At 47.3% G+C, this 19,837-nt stretch overlaps 6 protein-coding genes across 6 annotated transcripts; 3 read left to right on the top strand and 3 right to left on the bottom strand.

Moving 5' to 3' along the window:
* Positions 1-653: 653 nt before the first annotated feature.
* N7478_004809 (uncharacterized protein) lies at positions 654-4,046 on the top strand (the record flags this gene model as incomplete). Its single annotated transcript, XM_056921023.1, has 3 exons — positions 654-913; positions 974-2,275; positions 3,029-4,046. The coding sequence occupies 3 exons, from the start codon at positions 654-656 to the stop codon at positions 4,044-4,046; spliced, it is 2,580 nt and encodes an 859-aa protein (XP_056779060.1).
* Positions 4,047-4,294: 248 nt separating this feature from the next.
* On the top strand, positions 4,295-7,552 carry N7478_004808 (DNA ligase (ATP) DNL4; the record flags this gene model as incomplete). The annotated part of the gene is made up of 5 exons (XM_056921022.1): positions 4,295-4,356; positions 4,410-6,520; positions 6,583-6,826; positions 6,942-7,047; positions 7,106-7,552. 5 exons carry the CDS (start codon positions 4,295-4,297, stop codon positions 7,550-7,552), a joined length of 2,970 nt encoding a protein of 989 aa, XP_056779059.1.
* A 659-nt stretch (positions 7,553-8,211) lies between these two features.
* Positions 8,212-9,671, bottom strand: N7478_004807 (uncharacterized protein; the record flags this gene model as incomplete). Its single annotated transcript, XM_056921021.1, has 3 exons — positions 8,212-8,459; positions 8,539-9,451; positions 9,513-9,671. 3 exons carry the CDS (start codon positions 9,669-9,671, stop codon positions 8,212-8,214), a joined length of 1,320 nt encoding a protein of 439 aa, XP_056779058.1.
* A 1,901-nt stretch (positions 9,672-11,572) lies between these two features.
* Positions 11,573-11,773, bottom strand: N7478_004806 (uncharacterized protein; the record flags this gene model as incomplete). Its single annotated transcript, XM_056921020.1, has 1 exon — positions 11,573-11,773. The coding sequence occupies one exon, from the start codon at positions 11,771-11,773 to the stop codon at positions 11,573-11,575; it is 201 nt and encodes a 66-aa protein (XP_056779057.1).
* On the top strand, positions 11,772-13,891 carry N7478_004805 (tRNA lysidine(34) synthetase; the record flags this gene model as incomplete). Its single annotated transcript, XM_056921019.1, has 3 exons — positions 11,772-11,907; positions 12,005-12,178; positions 12,279-13,891. The coding sequence occupies 3 exons, from the start codon at positions 11,772-11,774 to the stop codon at positions 13,889-13,891; spliced, it is 1,923 nt and encodes a 640-aa protein (XP_056779056.1).
* A 294-nt stretch (positions 13,892-14,185) lies between these two features.
* N7478_004804 (putative Rho guanyl nucleotide exchange factor) lies at positions 14,186-18,906 on the bottom strand (the record flags this gene model as incomplete). Its single annotated transcript, XM_056921018.1, has 2 exons — positions 14,186-14,734; positions 14,806-18,906. The coding sequence occupies 2 exons, from the start codon at positions 18,904-18,906 to the stop codon at positions 14,186-14,188; spliced, it is 4,650 nt and encodes a 1,549-aa protein (XP_056779055.1).
* Between the last annotated feature and the right edge of the window lie 931 nt (positions 18,907-19,837).

Below are 19,837 nucleotides of genomic sequence, written 5' to 3'. Positions count from 1 at the left end.
CCGGATAAGTTCAAGGGAAGAACTCAAAATCACGACCGCTTGTACGATATCGGGACATTTAATGCTCGGTCCACGTTTTAGGTAGGAGTGATGCTCAGCGTAAAATGACAACAGATATGACGCTGACCCACTTTTTGTTTTTCTCAGAGAAAACGAGGCGACCAAGCGACCGTGCACTGTCAGCCATGAAACAGGTAGCGTAGATTAAGTGTCTAAGAATTAGAAAAAAGGGGGGAAATTAGACGGAGGAGGATCCGGGGTTATGGGCTCTTGTCACCTGCCCAATGTCTACAGTTACGCATTATACAGCTGGACAGTTCCAAGACACTGTCGATCACCAACCCAGAATACAGTATTCCAAGTGTATATACGACCATATACGGTGAACGACACAAACCAAAAGAACGTTTTGAACCTTGTGTTAATTAACCCCGGATTTCTATTTAACCGAGGGTTCGTTTAAAATGGATTGGTTTCAGGCCAACCGTGTTCTCCACTGCTCCGCAGACGGTGGGACGATTTATAGGTTGTAACCCCCGTTTCCCCTCATTTCTCTGCAGTTATTGGAAGTCTCGCTTCTCTTGCAGCTTGAAATAAACCGAACGGGTCCCTGGAGATGTATTCTTGTACATCCCGGATGTACTGCAGGCGCCATGCTCTCGGAGATTAATCATGCGGTCCAACATGAACCTCCAATCCAAGCCATGGACACTGATGCAGACGCAGGAGATGACGCGCATTTATCAAGTGGTGAGGATCAACACGAACATGTTACAACGAGTTCGGGACAAGTTCAATGTTTGGTCTGCAGTAGTACATTTCGTCGGCCGGAACATCTGAAGCGCCATTTGCGCAGTCATACCAAAGAGAAGCCATTCGAATGCGTTCAGTGTGGTCGACACTTCTCGAGAACGTATGTCGCTACGATAATATGGTGACATTGAAACTATGAACTGATATCTTTGATCTATAGAGATACCCTACACCGTCACGAACTCAGTCACCACACTCCCGGCATAGAAGGTGGTAAGGATCGGACACATCGAATTACCGTTAAGACGTTTCGCGCGTGCTTCAGCTGCGCTACCGCTAGAGTCAGATGCAGTGGAGGAATGCCTTGTGACCGATGCGATTCCCGAACCCTCGAGTGTCAGTATCCTACAGAGAGGCGCTCAAAAGCGAGACCTCGCAACGGGACACGCCCATCATCTGGTGCAGATGCCCATGAATCAGATCCTCAGTCTCCTTTACTCTCTCCACAAGGCAGAAGAAATCATTCCAAATCTTCAAAAGGAGAGAAAGTACCCTACCAGCTTGCTCAGTTCTCAGTTAACAACTTGAACGACCCACAACCGTCTCCAGCACCCTCGGCTGATACATTTCCAACTGGCAGGGGGTCTGTATCGGGACCTCCTGATCCTCAATCATATCTAGCCGCCTCTGACCCCGACATAAATGCAACAACCTTGCCGATAGCAGCCTATCGACATATTCATCAACAATACCATGGGATAAACAATGATATCCCCAAGATGTTTTCGGATGAGGCGAATGCTGCCCTTGGCCCTGAACTGAGAAATCTTCAGCCAAACCCTCAAAATACGGACGTGGATATGGCAATGGATATGGTGGAAAACCCAACAAGTATGGGATTAGACTTTGACACTTCAATCTTCGATCAATCAATGCTCTCTACGGTCAACTGGCTGCCCAATGAGTACTTTGCCGATCCTGCCAGTGACCAGGGTCAATCCTCTGGAGGCCCGTCTCAATTTTCACAGCCCTTTCCGGACAATTATACGAATCGCATGAGTTGGCATCCACCTGTGATCCATGCTAACTCCATGGGAATTTCAGCGCCTGATAATTTCCCCCAAACACCATCAGGTAATATATCTATGGGCACAGATATGGGTAGCCCTCGTCGATACTCGCATGTGCATAGCGAAGCTTCCCCTCTTTCTGGATCCGTGGACTCAACCAAGCGTTCGGCTGATTATTACGTTGATGGTGGCGGTGCCCGTCTTCCAAAGTACAGAAAGAAACAGACAGTGTGGTCAACCTCATCAATTGACCTGGCTTCCACAAATGGATCACACCGTGAATCTAACTCGCGTCGATTTGACTTCCCCAGTACACATGAGATAATCATGGAGGATCCTCCTGATGAAGCGTCTTATTCAGTACCGTTGATTGATTCAACCACTTACAACGAAATTTATCGCAATTTTCTTCTACTCTGCCGCACCGAGAATCCATTTTTCGAAACCTTCAAGTCAGACACTTTTCCCACTGCAGAAGACTGCAATCGATATATTGTCTGCTATTTCGACTCCTTTCATGCTGTATATCCTGTGCTGCATCTTCCTTCATTTAATCCTAGTAACTGCTATTGGTTATTGATTGTGGCTGTTATTGCAATTGGCTGCCACGGCGTAAACCATTCCGCAGCAGATCAACTTCAAGCTGCCTTCCATGAGATGATCCAACGTGCCCTTCATATTGAGGTATTTGTTATACAATCTTTTCTCATCATCAGTGATACTAATACACCCAGCAGAAAGAAAAGGACCTTTCCGGTCAGGAATCCCTTGAATTGATTCAGATATTAATGTTCAACTGCATTGGACTACTCCACAGTGGGAGTGAACGAGCCAAAGCTACGGCACTGAGCACGTTCAAAGATTTGGTTACTCTCATGAACCGCGAAAAGTTATTAAAAGCATCAAAGTCCGGGGCAGTTGCTCACGATAGTTCAGATGACGCCATGTGGAATAAATGGATCCAATGTGAAATACGGAGACGGACTGGTTATTGCATTTGGGTAGGTTAACCATTTGAACACCCTTAGCTCTGCCCTTTACTGATCTGTTCCGTTAAAGTTATTGGATTGTACGCTGGCCTATTATTCTGAAGATCGATCTCTTCTTTCTCTTGATGATGGACAAGCTCCATTACCAGCACACGAAAGGTGGTGGCAGGCGAATTCTGCAGAGGCATGGAAACAGCTTTGGGAAAGTGCAAATAGTGAACTACATTCATCTTCCCATCCGCCTGATTCTTCACAAGCATTGCCATATCCGGAAAACGAATCTTTATATGATGCCGTGCATATCCTTTTCATCGAAAAGCGACTAGTTTCCGGGATTGGGGAGTTCAGTCACATACTTTTGATTCATGCTCTATACCACCGCATGTGGGAAGTAAGCGATTACTTCCGTCGCCCTCTTTCATTTTGGAACCCCACGGCGAAAAAGCAGTCTCGTGAGGTTGCTATCCCAGCCGGCTCAGTGTGGCTTCCAGGAATCCCATCGTATTCCAAATGGCGCAACAGTGCATGCGATTGCTTGGATATCCTTCACTGGACAGCCAACAGTACGATCGCCAAAGCTGCCGGATTAGAGCACCCTACCGTTCTTCACCTTCATATGGCGCGCTTGATTTTACTAGCTCCGTTTCGAGAGATCCGCTCGCTCGCCACTTCGTTAGCAGCCGGCAAAATACAATGGAGCAAGCGGCTACACGCTGTGGAATGGCAGTATATTTGGCGATGGGTTCGTCATGATCAATATAAGGCGCGCCTATCAATTATCCATGCTGGTGTTACTCTTTGGCACGTCCGAAGGTACTCAACAAGTGCATTTCATGAACCAGCGGCCGTATACCTCGCTGTTATAACTTTATGGGCATATGGGTCCTGTCACAGCCATGGATCTGAGGTCGTAAATTCCGAGCCCCAGAGCTCTGGTGTAGACCGCTCACAAGAACCTAGCTTTATTCATTTGGACCGCCCGTGTGATGATGAGTTGGTCCAACTTTTTGTGCGAGAAGGCAATTCGATGAGAGGGAATGTCACTGGCGTGGGAGACATATGTGCCCCAGATGGCCCTGAGAGAGTACTTCGAATTGGCTGTGAGACACTGGCTAATTTGACAGCATGGGGGATTTCAAAAGGGTTTATCGCGACTTTAAGTCGCTTGGCTGAATTAGTCTCACGGAACTTGGATGGGGAGCAGGTTCGTAGCGACAGAGTGGATACTGACTGATTTGGTTCTGAATGGGTCGTTTTTTGTATTTCAAACAGATATACCCACTGTCAAAAATGTACATTATTCCCAGTTTCAAGCAATTATCTGCTGTAAATTAGCAAAATCCGCTTTGATTGTTGCAGATCGGGTGATGTCAATATTTTAATCTAGGCAGGCGTTATCTTATCGCTATCGCTGCCTAGAGCTCAAGCTACAAAAATGCGGAGAACTTCCTCTTTCATTTATTCTTCCAAGTAAACACCCCAATGGATTCTGACGAGATTCTCCCTGATGCTGGCCCGATTGTGGAGGAGGATCTGGACGATAAGTAAATAAACGAATAATTTCGGACGTTGTTTTTCAAACTAACACTGGAAATAGGTATCCTAATCGTCCCCATAATCGAGCTCCGACACTTCCATTTCATGAGCTCTACTCAACCCTTTTCAACCCACTTAGCGAGATAAAGAAAAGACCAGCATTCACTGGTGTAGCGAAACGCCGAATTGGTCCAAAAAACCAGAGCAAGGCAACTTTGAACCCTTACGAACTGCGGCGCGATGTCATCACCCGATTCGTCTCGAGGTGGCGCCATGAGGTGGGCGATGACATTTATCCTGCTTTCCGACTGATCTTACCTGAAAGGGATCGAGACCGACCGATGTACGGCATGAAAGAGAAAGTTATCGGTAAAATGCTGGTGAAAATCATGAAGATTAACAAAGAGTCGGAAGATGGTTACAATCTCCTAAATTGGAAGCTGCCTGGTCAATCTGGTGCGACTCGTTTGGCTGGTGACTTTGCTGGACGCTGCTACGATGTCCTGTCTAAGAGGCCTATACGAACCGAACCCGGTGATATGTCTATTGAGGAAGTGAACGAAAAGCTGGATAAGCTGTCTGCAGCTTCAAAAGAGGGCGAACAAGTCGATATTCTAACCGAGTTCTATCGGCGCATGAACCCAGACGAGCTTACGTGGCTCATTCGAATCATTCTTCGACAGATGAAAATCGGTGCAAGTGAGCGCACGTTTCTAAATGTATGGCATCCAGATGCCGAGAGTTTGTACAGCATTTCCAGTAGCCTTCGGCGTGTTTGCTGGGAACTCCACGATCCAAACATTCGGCTCGAGGGAGATGATCGAGGAATTGGGCTGATGCAGTGCTTCCAACCCCAGTTGGCTCAGTTTCAAATGCATTCACTTGAAAAAATGGTTTCGCGGATGCGTCCGACAGAAGAAGATCCCGTTTTTTGGATCGAAGAAAAAATGGATGGTGAAAGAATGCAGCTTCATATGGCTTCCGATGAGTCCGTACAAGGCGGGCGGAAATTTGGCTTTTGGTCACGGAAAGCCAAAGACTATACATATCTGTATGGCAACGGAATATCTGACGAAAATGGTGCTCTAACAATACATTTGAAGGATGCCTTTGCTGATGGGGTACAAAGTCTAATATTAGATGGTGAGATGATTACCTGGGATCCTGAAGAAGACGCCATGGTCCCATTTGGGACTCTCAAAACGGCCGCTTTGGCTGCGCAGCGGAATCCACTCTATAAGGGTCCACGGCCACTCTTCCGGGTATTCGACATCCTACATCTTAATGGACGTGATTTGAGCAAGTATACCCTCCGCGATCGTCGGAATGCATTGCAGAAGGTTATTCGCCCCGTTGATCGCCGATTCGAAATTCTCCCATATGAAGAAGCCACCACAGCTGCAGAAGTCGAGAAATGTTTGCGCAGGGTTGTCGCTCAAGCCTCAGAGGGCCTGGTCTTGAAAAATCCGCGGGCTCAATACCGCTTAAATCAACGCCACGATGACTGGATGAAGGTCAAGCCAGAATACATGACCGACTTCGGAGAGGCCCTTGATTTGGTTATCATAGGTGGCTATTATGGGCAAGGTCATCGCGGTGGGATTCTTGGAAGCTTTCTCTGTGGGTTACGTGTTGATAATAGACACTCGTCCCAAGACGGACAACCTGAACAATTCTGGTCCTTCTGCAAGGTTGGAGGAGGATTCACGGCTGCCGACTACCGTGAAATACGGCATCATACCGATGATAAGTTTCAAAAATGGGATTCACGCAAGCCGCCTACTCAATTCATCGAACTGGCAGGCGGTGATGCTCAATATGAAAGGCCAGATGAATGGATTAAACCCTCTGAGTCCCTAGTCGTGTGCGTGAAAGCCTCATCTGTGGCTGCAAGCGATGAGTTTCGGATGGGGTTGACGCTTCGTTTTCCCCGCTTCAAGAAGTTCAGAAAAGATAAGAATTGGAAGACTGCATTGTCAGTCCAGGAGTTCCTGGACCTCAAGTCGAACGTGGAAAAGGAGCAGCGCGAAAAAGAATTTGAAGTTGACAACTCACGCCGAAAAAGAGCTAGGAAATCCGAAAAGAAGCCCTTAACTATTGCAGGTTACAATGAGAAAGACAAAGTGACATACGCAGGGCCCTCCGGACATATTTTCGATCAACTCAACTTTTGTGAGTATAGCCGAAGGCGTTCTTTGTTCGTTCGCTCATAAAATCTTTAGTTATTATGACAGATGCAAGTGCCCCAGAGAAAAGATCAAAGGGTCAGCTAGAGCAGCTAGTCAAGGCCAACGGCGGCAAGATTTTTCAAACAAATACTGCAGCGGTAGACATGATCTGCATTGCGGAGCGAAGTATCGTCAATGTTATACGCCATGTTGAGCCCTTGCTAACACGCAGTATCAGGAACCGTCAAAGTTGCCTCACTACAAAAGCACGGCGATGTCAACATAGTCAAACCTTCCTGGGTGCTAGACTGTGTCAAACAGAACGGAAAGGACGCGGGACTTCAAGACTTATTGCTTCCGTTCGAACCAAGGTATAGCGAGCCGGAACATGAAATAGTATATCGAAGCTAACATACTCTCACTAGGCACATGTTCTTCGTAATGGAAGATCGAAACGATGAAATCGAAATTAACGTTGATCAATTTTCAGACAGCTACGCGCGTGACACTAATGTCGACGAACTTAAAGAGGTTTGCTTCCCTTTCTTGCGTCCCTCATATCCATGTAGCGCGCTAATTGTGTCCTTAGATTCTAGAGAACATGGCCAATGACAGCAAAAACACGACAGTTCCTATTTATTCTCCTGCTCTCCATAAAATTGAAGGTCACATCCAGGATAAAATAGATTCTGGTTATACAGCACCTTGCGGGTGGCTCTTTCGTCGTCTGAAATTCTTCTTTTGTGAAGGTGGAAACCCATATAGCACGGAGCAGAGTGAATCACCGGCTGATATTCGTCTACAACTCGCGCGAAATACTATATTGTTTGGAGGAGCAAATACGACAATATCTTTTCTGGACTTGGGTATGACTCATATTGTTGTGAATCCCGATAATATGTCCTCTCAAGAGATAAATTCTCTACGACGTTCATTGGCCGAAAGACCGGGCAAAAAGCTGCCAGATCTCGTGAGCGTGAGCTGGGTAGAAGAGAGCTGGGAGAATGGAACATTGCTTGACGAAGAGCGTAAGTAGGCTGCGAAATCCCCTTTGGTTTTGTTTTTCTTAGTACATATATCTCTTTTCAATGGCCTTTATATTCAACTTATATCCATATTGCTGACATACTCATCGATCAGGATTCCGCATACCACGATGAGTGTATATGCGAGGCGGACATTTAATTTACAACGATATGTATATGCTTAACGATTGTTCTGTTGCGATTATTTGCTATTCTTTTCTTCCTAGCGAGACCCAGATACTCCCTACTTGATAAATGAAATCAAAAATAAATATACAAATTACAACTTCCACAAAATGAATCGCTTAAATGCAGTCATAGCTTGGTGATAATGGCTACGGATGATGCTTGGTGCACATACGTGCCCAAACAGTGTAATTCAACTTCGAAAAAGGTTTTATTTAAAACATTAAATCTGCCCCATCTCGCTGTGCACGAACTGCTTTCGATCCAAGACTTCTTTAGTTTCTGAGGTTGTTTCCAATACTTCTTATCACGGAGACCGTGTAATCAGTTGTTTAAGAGATTTCGCATCTTCGAGATCGTTCAATACAACCTCAGAAAATATCGACGCCGTGAAAAGGGTTCTCAAGATGGTTTTCCCAGATAGCCAGACTCCTGGTTAGTCTGCCTCTCATTTGGCTCATGTTCGCTGCCTACTCAGGTTAATCTAGGCCCCGAAGAGGGCATAGCTGTGTTGAATCAAGTAATTAATGGCCTCTGCCCGCCATGTATCCGGCTCTTGCTCTGCCAGACCGGGCAACGAGGAGGAAACTTGCAGGTTAGTGCCATATCCATCCAGTGCCTCGCTTCCATTAGATGCATAAGTTTTCCAATTTGAAATCGGGTAGCCATTGTGGTGGGTGACACCGTGGTTGTTGGGATCAAGGTCATGGACGAACGAGATCCACATGCGGCCTAAGCAAATAAGTCTCTATTGTAATAGATTAAACCAAAGGCTTACTAGCCCTGGGCCCTGGCATTATAATTGACTTACTCATCAGGTGAGCCATTGCCGTGAAATTGGCATCCATGCCATTATACTCGCTTCCGGCAGGATACCATGGCGCTATGTACCCATTGCCTGGCTCATCATCCATGACGAGTGGAACTTCGGTGAAGTGTGTAGTCCCAGTGGTATCAGGAAGACCGCCAATAGGCCATTGATTGAAACGATAAGAGTATACCGGGACACCATGTTTCGCCCACTGCTGAGCAGTGAATCTTCGACCCGCAATAATTTTAACATCGCCGGAAAAGCTTGCTACTCGAGCATACTGAGAACCAAATGTTGAGTTTAGCCTACCAATGTAAGTATGCGGAGCTCCAATAGCCGGAATGTCAGGGTATAGGGCTGAAATAACTGCTAGGGCATTTTGTGTGAACGCAGGATTGATAAGTGAAGAATTCACAACTTGCAGGAAGGAGGCTTCATCTGGGTAGGGAACCGCTGGCAGGGCCCCGATGTAGGATGCAGACCCAACGAACTCAGTTCCCTCGTCCGTATTGCTACCGGTGATCAAGGGAACTTTGAGGAAATCACCATTTGATACTTGCGCGGAATTGTATGTGACAAAAAAATCCCCATCGTATGCTGGCCCAAAGCTGACGCTGGAAGAGTTGACTGCGCAGATGAATTTGTCTAAGCTCACTCCTCTTAAACAGATGATTGGGTCCGAGGATCCGGCGCAACCAGTGGAGTTCAGGACATGATTCCAAGTTGATAGTTGAGTGGCGTTCGATGGTCCCTGGACACCGAGAGGTCCGCCACTATCGGTAATGGCGCCCCGGAATAGCGAGTCATTGCGACCTCCAAAAGCCAATAACTGGGCGCCTACACTCCCTGCTCCAGCGGATTGGCCCCATATCGTGACCTTTGAGGAATCGCCGCCGAAGTTTTTGATGTTTTCCTTGAATTTGTCAGTTATGGGTGCAATCACTGACTTTTGATGCTTCATGATTTGCTTGTACCTGAATCCACTGAAAAGCAAGGCGTTGATCACGAAGCCCCAAATTAGCCAAGCCTTGGTCTCGCAAAATGGGTCCCCCCATGAAACCAAAGCCGTTCACACGATAATTAATGGCGATGGCAACGATAGGCTTGTTAGCCCTAACCGAGTTGTTTACCATGAAAGTTAGGTTGTATCTTGGGTCACTATTGCTTCCTTGGATATATCCGCCGCTGTATTTTAAGAGTCGTCAGCCACAAACTCGAGTGACATTTTATGTTGAATGGCTTGTGATATAATTACCCGAATATCCAGACGAGGACCGGAAGATCCTCATTCTCAAACCCAGAAGGCCGATATATGTTCAAAGTAAGACAATCTTCGGATATTGGACGATCGATGGTGGCGGTCTATAGCGAAGAATTTGGTTAAAATGGACTTTCCTGACCACATATAATCAGAGGGATAGTATGCAGGGTGTTACGCCTTGATGTGCACTCTATTAAACAGGAATACACACTGAGAATTGGACGCAAGCAGGCTGTAGCTCTGTGGCATTTCGCGTGCCTGAAAATGAAGTGTTGAGAGAAGCTGGCTGTGCCAGTCGTAGGCCCCCAATGGGTGGTTGAGCAAAAGGGATACCCAGAAATGAGTCAACGTTATAATGGTCATTATGGACACCAACATACGTGCCGTTTGATATAGTGACTTTTGGGGGGTGTTTCTCTCTTTTGCAATGAGCACTATTTGCCAAAAGTATCAACAGCAAGGAGTGAAATAGCACCTCTGCTGATTTCCATGATGAAAACATTGTTTTACTTGGCGCTGTAGACCACATGAATACGAGATCGGACAGAGGTTAATGAACCGACTCCAACAACTTTATACCCATCTGGATAATCGTTTTTCAGGGAACTCTTCTTTCCCCGCAAAGGAGCAAGCCACATGGGCTTTATGTTTACCCTTTTCATGAAATGGGGGCACTTGGACCAATGGGGAATTGTGGAGTAGTTATGGAGAAGTCTGGGGTCTGGGGAACGTTTTCTCCACAAATCACCAGTTCTCGGTTGGATAAAGGCTTCTGTGTACGGTCGTGGCAATATGTAGACTAGATGATCCTTACTAGGATTGTCCTATTTCCATTTTTTGTCGATGTGCACCAATTGCCTGCTAACAGTTGATCTATTCCTTCGTAATGATAGGTCAAATTCCAACTTACAGAAGACCCACGCAAACCTGTAATTTCTTCTTGCAAAATGGGAAGAAATCTGGAGGGGCAGTTTGACGGTACGATGGAGCATGCGGCGTGGACAAAGCCAAAAGGTTCTCTTGCTAAGCGTAGCCTCGGGTATGGCTTAAATTGAAATGCAATCCATGGATTCAGCTCTATTACTTGGAAATAGATTTCACAGTCAAATGGTAAACTATTTAGTGATATCGTGGGTTTGTTAAATTGGCCCCTTCCCAATTGATTAGTGCATGCTGTACCCGAATTATTATCTGCAAGATCTTGGTGGCTGCTGCACAGTGCCAGCTAATCTATTTGATGATGAATGTAATCTGTGTGTTTAAACTGGCTCAAGAGAGGGTTTAGGGGCAAACTACCGTGAGGAACAAATGTCAAAAGTGGATTATATTTGCCTGGCACCCCCAGCGGTTTAGCCCGCAAAGAGCTTTCGCCCTCTTTTCTGTCATCAGTCTACAGTTCCTACTTGTCTTTTATGTCCCTTGCACGACTGAGGCTTTTTACTTATGATTTTCTCGCATCTACTATCTCATCATGAAGCACTCAGTCCAAGTGGCTCTAAGAATTGAGCCGCAGTTATTGTGATGCTAGTCTTAGGGGCGCTCGCAGCTATCCTTCGGTTTCCATTTCGATGGTCTGAGAAACAGAGACCCACGATATCAGATGGATTGGTTGGGCTATCTTTGACATTCATGGTTGTTTACAGTGCCAGCCTTATACATTGTAAGTGTATTAATTTCTTCCGTATTCAAAGTTTATAGCTAACGTCGACTGTATAGACATAGTCAGTGGGCCGGGCCCTGGCACGTTCAGTTATACAGACATAATTGCCGATATCAGAATTCAGTTTCATTTTTGGTTGCCGTAGCTTTCGCTAGCCAGGCACGCTGCACAAGTACATACCAGTTGACATCCATCTGCTGCACATGTGGACGTGTTGATAATGGCTTAGTCAGATTATCCGCGAATTGATTCGCCGAACTCCTATCAGATCGCGAAATAGTCAACTGATGATGTGCAAACGCTGAACTCTCCATGGCGGGGAAGAATGCAATCTCAGTCTCTCAGTTTGCCGAACACTTTCGGCTGGCATGGTCTGGGGTAAGAGGAATCACCCCTCATGGGCACCCGGGCCGGATAGAGGATGCGGCTCAACTACCGCGAAGGGTCGGTAAGATCAACCCCCTAGATCATTTCGTGATCCTGGCAGTCCATCTAAGAGTAAAATGCATTATAAGCTCCCAAGTAAAGCTAACGTACATCCCCAGGCCTTGCCATCAGCGGTGGTGCGGACTCTATGGCCTTGGCCTACCTTTGCCGACAACTTGAAAAAACGCCCATCGGCGGTCCGATCTCCGTGACCGCGTTCATAGTTGATCATCGCGCCCGAAAAGAGAGCAGCGAAGAAGCGAGTATTGTCAAGTCACGGCTTTCCAAATTAGGTAAGTCGAGCTTTCTTTCGGGATCTGAAAATTTCATTATAAAAATCCAAGGAGATAATCTCAATGCTTAAGTGAATGAATTTAAACTAATGCGATATAGGTATCAACACTCAAATCTTGAAGTTAGATTGGTCTTCAATATCAAATTCTGAAGACACATCAGTCTCAAAAAGTGCAACACCATCAATGCCCACTGCCTTCGAAACCCACGCTCGCCGGCTACGGTTCCAAGCCCTGGGCAGAGCCTGTCGGGAAAACGGAATACAAGCACTACTTCTAGGCCATCACCGAGATGACTCAATTGAGACAACTCTTTGGCGTCTAGCAACTGGTGCTCGTCGAGCTGGCCTTGGCGGGATTCAAAGCATAGCTCGGATCCCAGAATGCCATGGCATTTTTGGAGTCTCCGAGAGTGGTTCATCAATGAGTCTATCAACCTGCACCGATGCCCCGGAGAGAGGTCAAAATGTATCCGCCACTTCGATGAAAGAAAAATTTGCAACCGGTGGCGTCTTTGTTTGTCGACCTCTCCTTTCTTGTTCCAAAGCCCGATTACTCGCAACCTGCCACGAAAACGATGTCCCCTACGTCTCTGATCCGACTAATTTCGACCCTACTTTGACTCCTCGAAATGCCGTTCGCAGTCTGATTACGGCGAATTTACTACCTCGCGCACTTCAAGGGCCCCGTATCCTTGCGCTCATTCGCTCTAGTCGTGATCTTCTGCAAGTGGCGAGTAATTTTTCAGATCAACTACTCGCATCACGGTGTCGTATCCTCGACATTAGTCTAGCAACAGGAATTATGACTATCCAATTTAAATCTATCCCAACATGGATGGACTCGTTGCAGGCACATGACTCTCCGAAATGGACCCGACAAATCCAGGCAATGACACTTCGTCGCATCACAGAGCTCATCTCTCCTTTTCCGAAGAACCAGTTTTCATTGCGCAGTTTTGAGCCTTTTATTTCTCGGGTATTTGGGCCCATTGAAGGATCTGCTCGTTGCGAAAACACTATCCGCCGATCATTCACGTTAGGAGGCGTCATGTTCACGCCTGTGGATGAGTCAAAATCATCCACTAATAAATCTCATGGAATGCCGTCTGGCGAGGGTAGTACCTGGCGGCTATCACGACAACCTTTTATGAAAGACCGATCCCCAGTCTTGTCGGTAGAAGCTCCACTTCCAACACAGAAGATTAATTCTAAGTTCCAACCAACAAGTACCGGGTGGGTTCTCTGGGATGACCGATACTGGTTTAATTTCTCTATTGCGCCGAGTAAGAATCTGACAAGGGATCGTTCTGTCTCTTCTCGGGTATCTACGCAGACCGAACGAGTTTCTTTTCAAATACGCCCTTTCCAACAAAATGATTTCCAGATCATGGCCAGTGGAGGCCAAAAGGATCATGCGCTTCGCCGGAGTATTCTTCGCAAGCTTTTATCATCTGAGGCACCAGGGCCAACGCGGTATACAATCCCGGTACTATTGCATGAAACATTCAATGAAGCTGAAGAGTCAGAAGTAAAGCTATTATCTTTACCCACTCTGGATTTCCCCATGTCTGGCAGAGGCTTCCAATATTCCCAAATTATGGATATTGCCGCTGGGGGCAAGAGATGGACTTTGAAATGGTCATGGATGTTTAAAATGCTCGATACTAGTGCATTGCGCCTGATGGGCAAACCTGTAGAAGCCGACAGCTAATGTACAATAGAGAGTCTAAAGACACAAATAAAAGAAAACCTGGCAGACTTGATCTCCGGAACTATGCATGATTCAAACCATCTGTTCGTCTCGGGCTGGAAAATGACAATAAAGGAAATTCAATGAGTACAGTGAAAAAAATGATCAGCAGGCTTTATGGGGTAGAAATTGTGAGAGTAAGAATAGTAAAGAAATACAGATGTATGCGTGGTATCACGGAAAGAGAGGGAAAGGAAAGTGATATGTAGTGAAGGGGTCAGAAGGGAAGAAAGGAGTGGATTATGCGATCGTTCATCATTGATCGCTCGCTCTTAACAGAGCAACGGCGGCTTGTTGGGCCCGAAGACCTCCGACCTCTCTCTTGAGTCGGAAATTTTCTTTTTTGAGCCGACCAATCTCTTCCAGAGCATTCGTTAGCTGGGATTGCAAAGACTCCTCTGCGCTGCCCGCCCGAACGTCTTTGGAAAGTTTGCTAAGTTCCGAGTTGAAGCGATCATACAAGGCCTCATTCTCGGCACTAGCTTCCCGGTACAACTCGTCTAGCTTCTTTACTCGCTTCTCACTGACAACGAGGGAAGATTCTACATCCTTCTCGAGTGCAGACGTTCGTCCATTGTACTCTCCAGTGACCTGGTCAAATCGTTCTTCGAGCACCCGGAAACGACCCTCCAAAGATGCAGCTCTATCAGGAGACACTCGACTTTCGACCGACTCTTGATTTGGCTCCATGCTAGGTGTAAGTCTCAAAGAATGAAGCTCATCTCCAAGTGCTGTAATTTCGTCTCGCAAGCCGATTTGTGAAATCGCCTGGTTTCTCTTCTCGGTATGAACACGATCACGAAGCTATAATAGGGCATTAGTTTCCAATTGTGACAATCGTATAAATAATGAGTTTAAATTGGAATTGTTCTCACCTTTTGCGGGCTTTGCATCCGCAACTTTGAGGTTCTTTGAGAGGAGGAAGCCGACTGTGGACGTTTGCTTTCCACGTTGACCGTGGATCTTTCTCGGAGCCCCGCTGGTCGTTGAGGAATGCTGGTAGCACGGGATCGTCTCTTAGTTTCCTGAGTTGGCGATTCTGGAATGTCACGCTGAGCCTTGGTTGCCCGTTCAGACTGAGGTATCTTGGGATCAATGTTTTCTTTTCTGCTTGGGGTAGATGGACGCGCAGGTGATATTCTTCGAATGGGGGATCCTAGCCGGGTGGGGGATGCTCCTTTTGCAGGCGATGAGCTTCTCACGGGTGATGGAGCAAAATAGCTACTTTGCGGTCTTGTTTGACTCGTTGGCGTTATTTGTTCAGCTCGAGGGCGAGAAGCTGGAGTCGTTGGACGAAGTTGATGCGTTGAGGACGCACTAGACACCTCTGATGAAGCTGTTGGGGGACACAGGTCCGACAGTGAACTCCTTCTTTTGCGGCGGACTTTGACAACACCGTCATGTGAAATCCCCCGAATGGAGGACAAAGATGGGGGCTGTCCGTAGCCAGTTCCTGGTCTCGAAATTTGCTCTTCGGATGAGAATCCAAAGGGGCGATCTCGAGATGCAGGTCGAAGCAAACCCAAACGACTTTCCACGTCGGTTGACTTCGATCGGAGCAGAGATCCCCTGGGTGTGTTCGGCTCAGAATCGGCTGGGCTTTGCCTTTTGCTCAGTGTTCGCAGTATTGATGCAACCTTGCCCTCGCCCTCACTCTTTTGACTATCCTTATGAAGGCCGAACCCGAAGCGTTTCCGGAAGGAAGAACTATTGGACCCTACAGATCCAGTGTTAGATTGAGATGGCTTGGTCTGGTCGCAGCTCAGCGTCCCTTCAACAGAGGCACCACCCGGGATGAACTCTTCAAAAAGACTGTCAAAGTCTTCAACAAGTCGGTCTAGAAGCGACACATGGTGGACTGGATCTCCTTCTTCTGTGAGAACTTCGGCGAACGCCATGGTCAGGGCACCACGATCCCCGTCATTCCCGGACGCGTCTAACAATTCCGCCAGCAATCGAATGATTGCAGCCAGGGCACGTCGATTCTGTGGACTGATGTCTGCCAAAAACTTTCGAAATTGCTCATCAAAATCACGAGGAAACATCGCATCAAACTGACTTTGTAGCTGTCGTAAAGACAATGCATCCAGGACAGGCCCCATACTTTTCTTCCAAGCATTTTTCATGAATGTTTCGAATGCGACAAACAGCGTGTCTACGGGCACCTCCGCTGCGGCCTGTATTTTGCCGGGATTCTCGAGGAGAATATTGTAAAGCTCATTCACTGGGGCACGATCTGCTGTTTCTCGAGCACGAAGCATGCGTCCCAAAATGTTTCCACTTCGAGATTGCAAAGAAAGCACATATGCCGCAAATGCTTGCTCCAGTGACCCTATCTGCCCGTCAGGGCCGCGTGCAGAAGGGGTTCCAACGACCGATATCTTGTTCGAATTTTCCGTCTTCTCCTTCTCTTTCTCCTTCTCTCTGTCTTTGTCCTTGTCTTTCTCTTTTCCGGGGAATGTGGACGGTAATGTATTCGATCTGTGCAGATTACCCCTTGGCGGGGGCATTTTGGGAAATTCCCCAAGCAAAGTCGCTGAATTTGGTTGTTTAATGGTGGGGACGTTCTCACGACTGCCGCCCAGCAGATTTGATATCAATTTGGTTGGCGAGGGCGGCCGAAAGCCTCGAGAAGACTTGACCTGGGTTATCAAGCTACTTGTTATGTATCGCAAAATTTCAAAATTAGAGCGAACAATTGGCACCATGACCTTAGGGTTTTGAGGACCGTGTAGAGGCGAAAGGAGATTCTGTATGCGTCTCGAGAGAGTTGGAACAAAGATATCCGCAGTCACCACATCTGTGGATGGCGCACCAATCACGGAATCCACGTCCATTCTGAACTGGTCGCCATTTGGAGGTGATATTGATATAATGACTTCCAGATTGCTGTTTCTTAATAATTGGACCGATGTTCCTTTCGGTTTGTCGAAAATTAATCGAATTGGGGATGGCTGCACTTGATTGAGAGCCCCATCTTGGCCATCCTCGCATACGCATGCTAGATAACCCGTATTCCCAGGGACAGCTGCAGGACTACGCAAAGTCCATTTACCGCCTTCTCGCTCTTGCTCGGAATATCGACCTTCAATCTTTGCCTTAGTGATCTCTTCGATCAATCTACTGGCCTTTCCTTCGTACATTGAGGTCAACTTCAGTGCAAGGAGATCGGGATTTATATCCATATTTTGTCGATCGTGTTGAACCGAGGCCGGCATGATGAATAAAACTCGACCACATTCTGACTGCATGCAGCGAAGAGAACTGAGCTCCAAAACTTGGGCAACCTTGAGTTCAGATGAAGGTAAGGACATTGAGGTATCATTGGCGGAGGATGCTGCGTTATCAATATCTGCCAATACTCCCCGTGCCGTGCTTCGACTTTCAGCTGGCTTGGCAAGTAATACAATGCAGTTTTTGTAGAGAAGTAGTATCCCAGCACCGGGCCCTGTTGATTGATCATCCAGTTGATATGGAGGGGTGGCCTCGTCCACATCAACTGCCGTTATTAAGCGACCCTCTGGGCAAACTCTCCCGGGCCACCCATCAACAAGCTCCCTCAAGCGCTGCAGGCTTTGGGCATGGCCGGAAGGAGAAGAATTCTCTAGGGCACAAATGTCCTTGACAATATCGCGGGCCTTGAGCAAGGGGCGTACAGCAGGATGAACCAGGGGCAAGCTGCCGGTCATAGTATCAATCAATAGACTATAGCGAGGAAGACGCTGAACAGGTTCCATCAAAAGAGATCTTAGCCTCTGTTCTCCGGTTTCATAGACTCGCCTTGAAAAACTAGAATTCTTTTCTTTCATAAAAGAGTTGAGAGTCTGAGTAAACCCATTATGTGCCCGCATATACTCGCCGTATGGCTGGGAGAACTGCGGTAACCAATCGAGTAATGCTTTTGCGAATTCCACGGCACCGATAACGTCCTTATTATTCTGACTCGCGCTTCTGTGAGGAGGAAGCTCGGTATCTTGGCCAATATCTTCGAGCGCTTCTTTTTCCGTTTGCTCAAGAATCTCTCGAAGAACATCCAGAAATCCAAGGTTGACCTCGAGTATCTCGTTCAAACACGGTGGAAAGAGGGCCTCCAGAGCTGCTTCATCGGGGCTTGTGCTAGACGGACCTCGCGTTTGTGCCTTCTGGCGAAACTCGTCCGCGAGTTCATGAACCAGCGAATATAATTTGGCGACATAGCGTTCTTCAGTATCTACCAGCTCGCACATAGTCAAACGAACAGACTCTTTCTTCGTGCGGGTGAAAATCCTGGATTTGCTAACGTTGGTAGATTGCGAGGGCGCCCGCTTCAGGCGGGATGTTGGTAGAAACATAGGCTCTCCTAAAGCCATTATAAGAGGCGTGTACGGACCGTATTGGAGACTTTGTGTCCCTTCAAGTTCTGATCCGGCACTTTCTCTCCTCTGGGTCTGTTGTATAGTGCCGGCTGGCAGGACAACATCAAGGTCAGACCAAGGGATCTTGCGCTCCTGAAATGCATTGCGGATATCACGAGCCACCTCTACCGAGTCCTCTATCCTGGCCATGCGGTTTGCTAGATCCGCAGCGTGCATTTCATCAAAAAGTTTTGGGGCTTTTCCGCCTTGTCGCGCTGGTGGTGCCTTATTCACCAAATGAGTCTTCAGAGGATCTGATAACTCGGCAAAGTACTTGAGCATACTGACAGCAAGCGCACGACACACTGCATCGCCTTGTTTCTCGCGGGGTAGATGATTGACTGCTGCGTATAGCGGTGCGGCGGGTGAAATTGTGATGCGGTTGTAGCTTTGAAACCCCGCGGGGCTAAAAACATGTGCCTGAATTCGTGAACTGCTTACAGTAGCATTGGCGGTCGCAACGGGGCCATAAAATATGAGAATAGAGGAGAGGTATGGATCGACGGCATGGTAAAGACTGAGATGTTCGAGCGGCAGGTCCGAGATAGTGGTGCCTACTGGCGTACCTGCGTTGGCCGCCATGGCGACGAAAATGCGCTTGCCTCGCAGGTGCAGGAAGACCAAAGGATATGAAGGAAAGGCAGATAGCTAGGCAAGAGGTATGGTTGTAAATGCTTGAAGGAACGACAGGACAAAAGGAAAGCGCAGTGGCGCACGAGGTGGAGAGGGCGATGGGAATGGTGTTAGAGGTCCATTTGCGGGCGCAGTCAAAGGCGAAACAGAAAGGGAGGAAGTGATTTCAAAGTCGGTAACAATCGCAACACTCGCAGTCCCCCTCCGTATAGTCGCACAAATCAAATGAGGACCACCACGTTAGCTGCGAGCGCATAGAATGCGACAGACGAAGAGTTGTTTTGGGCGCAAGCGGGGGATATGATAGCGGTGCGATAGGGCGATAACCGGGGCCTTGGCGCCTGGGAGCAGCTCGTGGAGTGGAGTGACTGTTTACATTTGTCGGGCCAACGCGCTGTTGCTGTCCCCAACCAACTGCAAGGTTTGTCTGACAAGTCACATCGACTTGATAGAATCGGGAAACCTAAGAGAATCCCTGGCTTGTCTTTCATATTGCATTTCGTCTATAATACTATATAATCAATATATCGGGATTTCCCTTGAGAAAACGCGCAAATGGGTCCAGGGAACTAAGGGGGCCTCCAGGGCTTCAAACTGTCTAGTATCCATACATAAGGTCTAATTGGCATGTTACTAAGGTCGAAATACGTGTGTACTCTACATCTTAGTTCTAGAATTAAGCTTATACTATTTTCAGCAAGACTGTTCGAGAAAAACGAGAGACAAAGCAATTATCAACGTAGCGTGTGTCTTGGATCTGCCCGAACCTTGGAAGAAGCTATATATAAACAAACCGATAGCGCTAGCTTGATGGGCCCACATACGTGGTGATCTAGCCCTGGAGTGCTCGAGTCGTGAAGTTGATCATGAATGAAAAAAG

This window comes from Penicillium angulare (genome assembly GCF_028827245.1).
Source record: "Penicillium angulare strain IBT 27051 chromosome Unknown utg000004l_segment0_segment0, whole genome shotgun sequence".
Classification (NCBI taxonomy): domain Eukaryota; kingdom Fungi; phylum Ascomycota; class Eurotiomycetes; order Eurotiales; family Aspergillaceae; genus Penicillium; species Penicillium angulare.
This window is presented reverse-complemented; position numbering and strand designations above follow the sequence as displayed.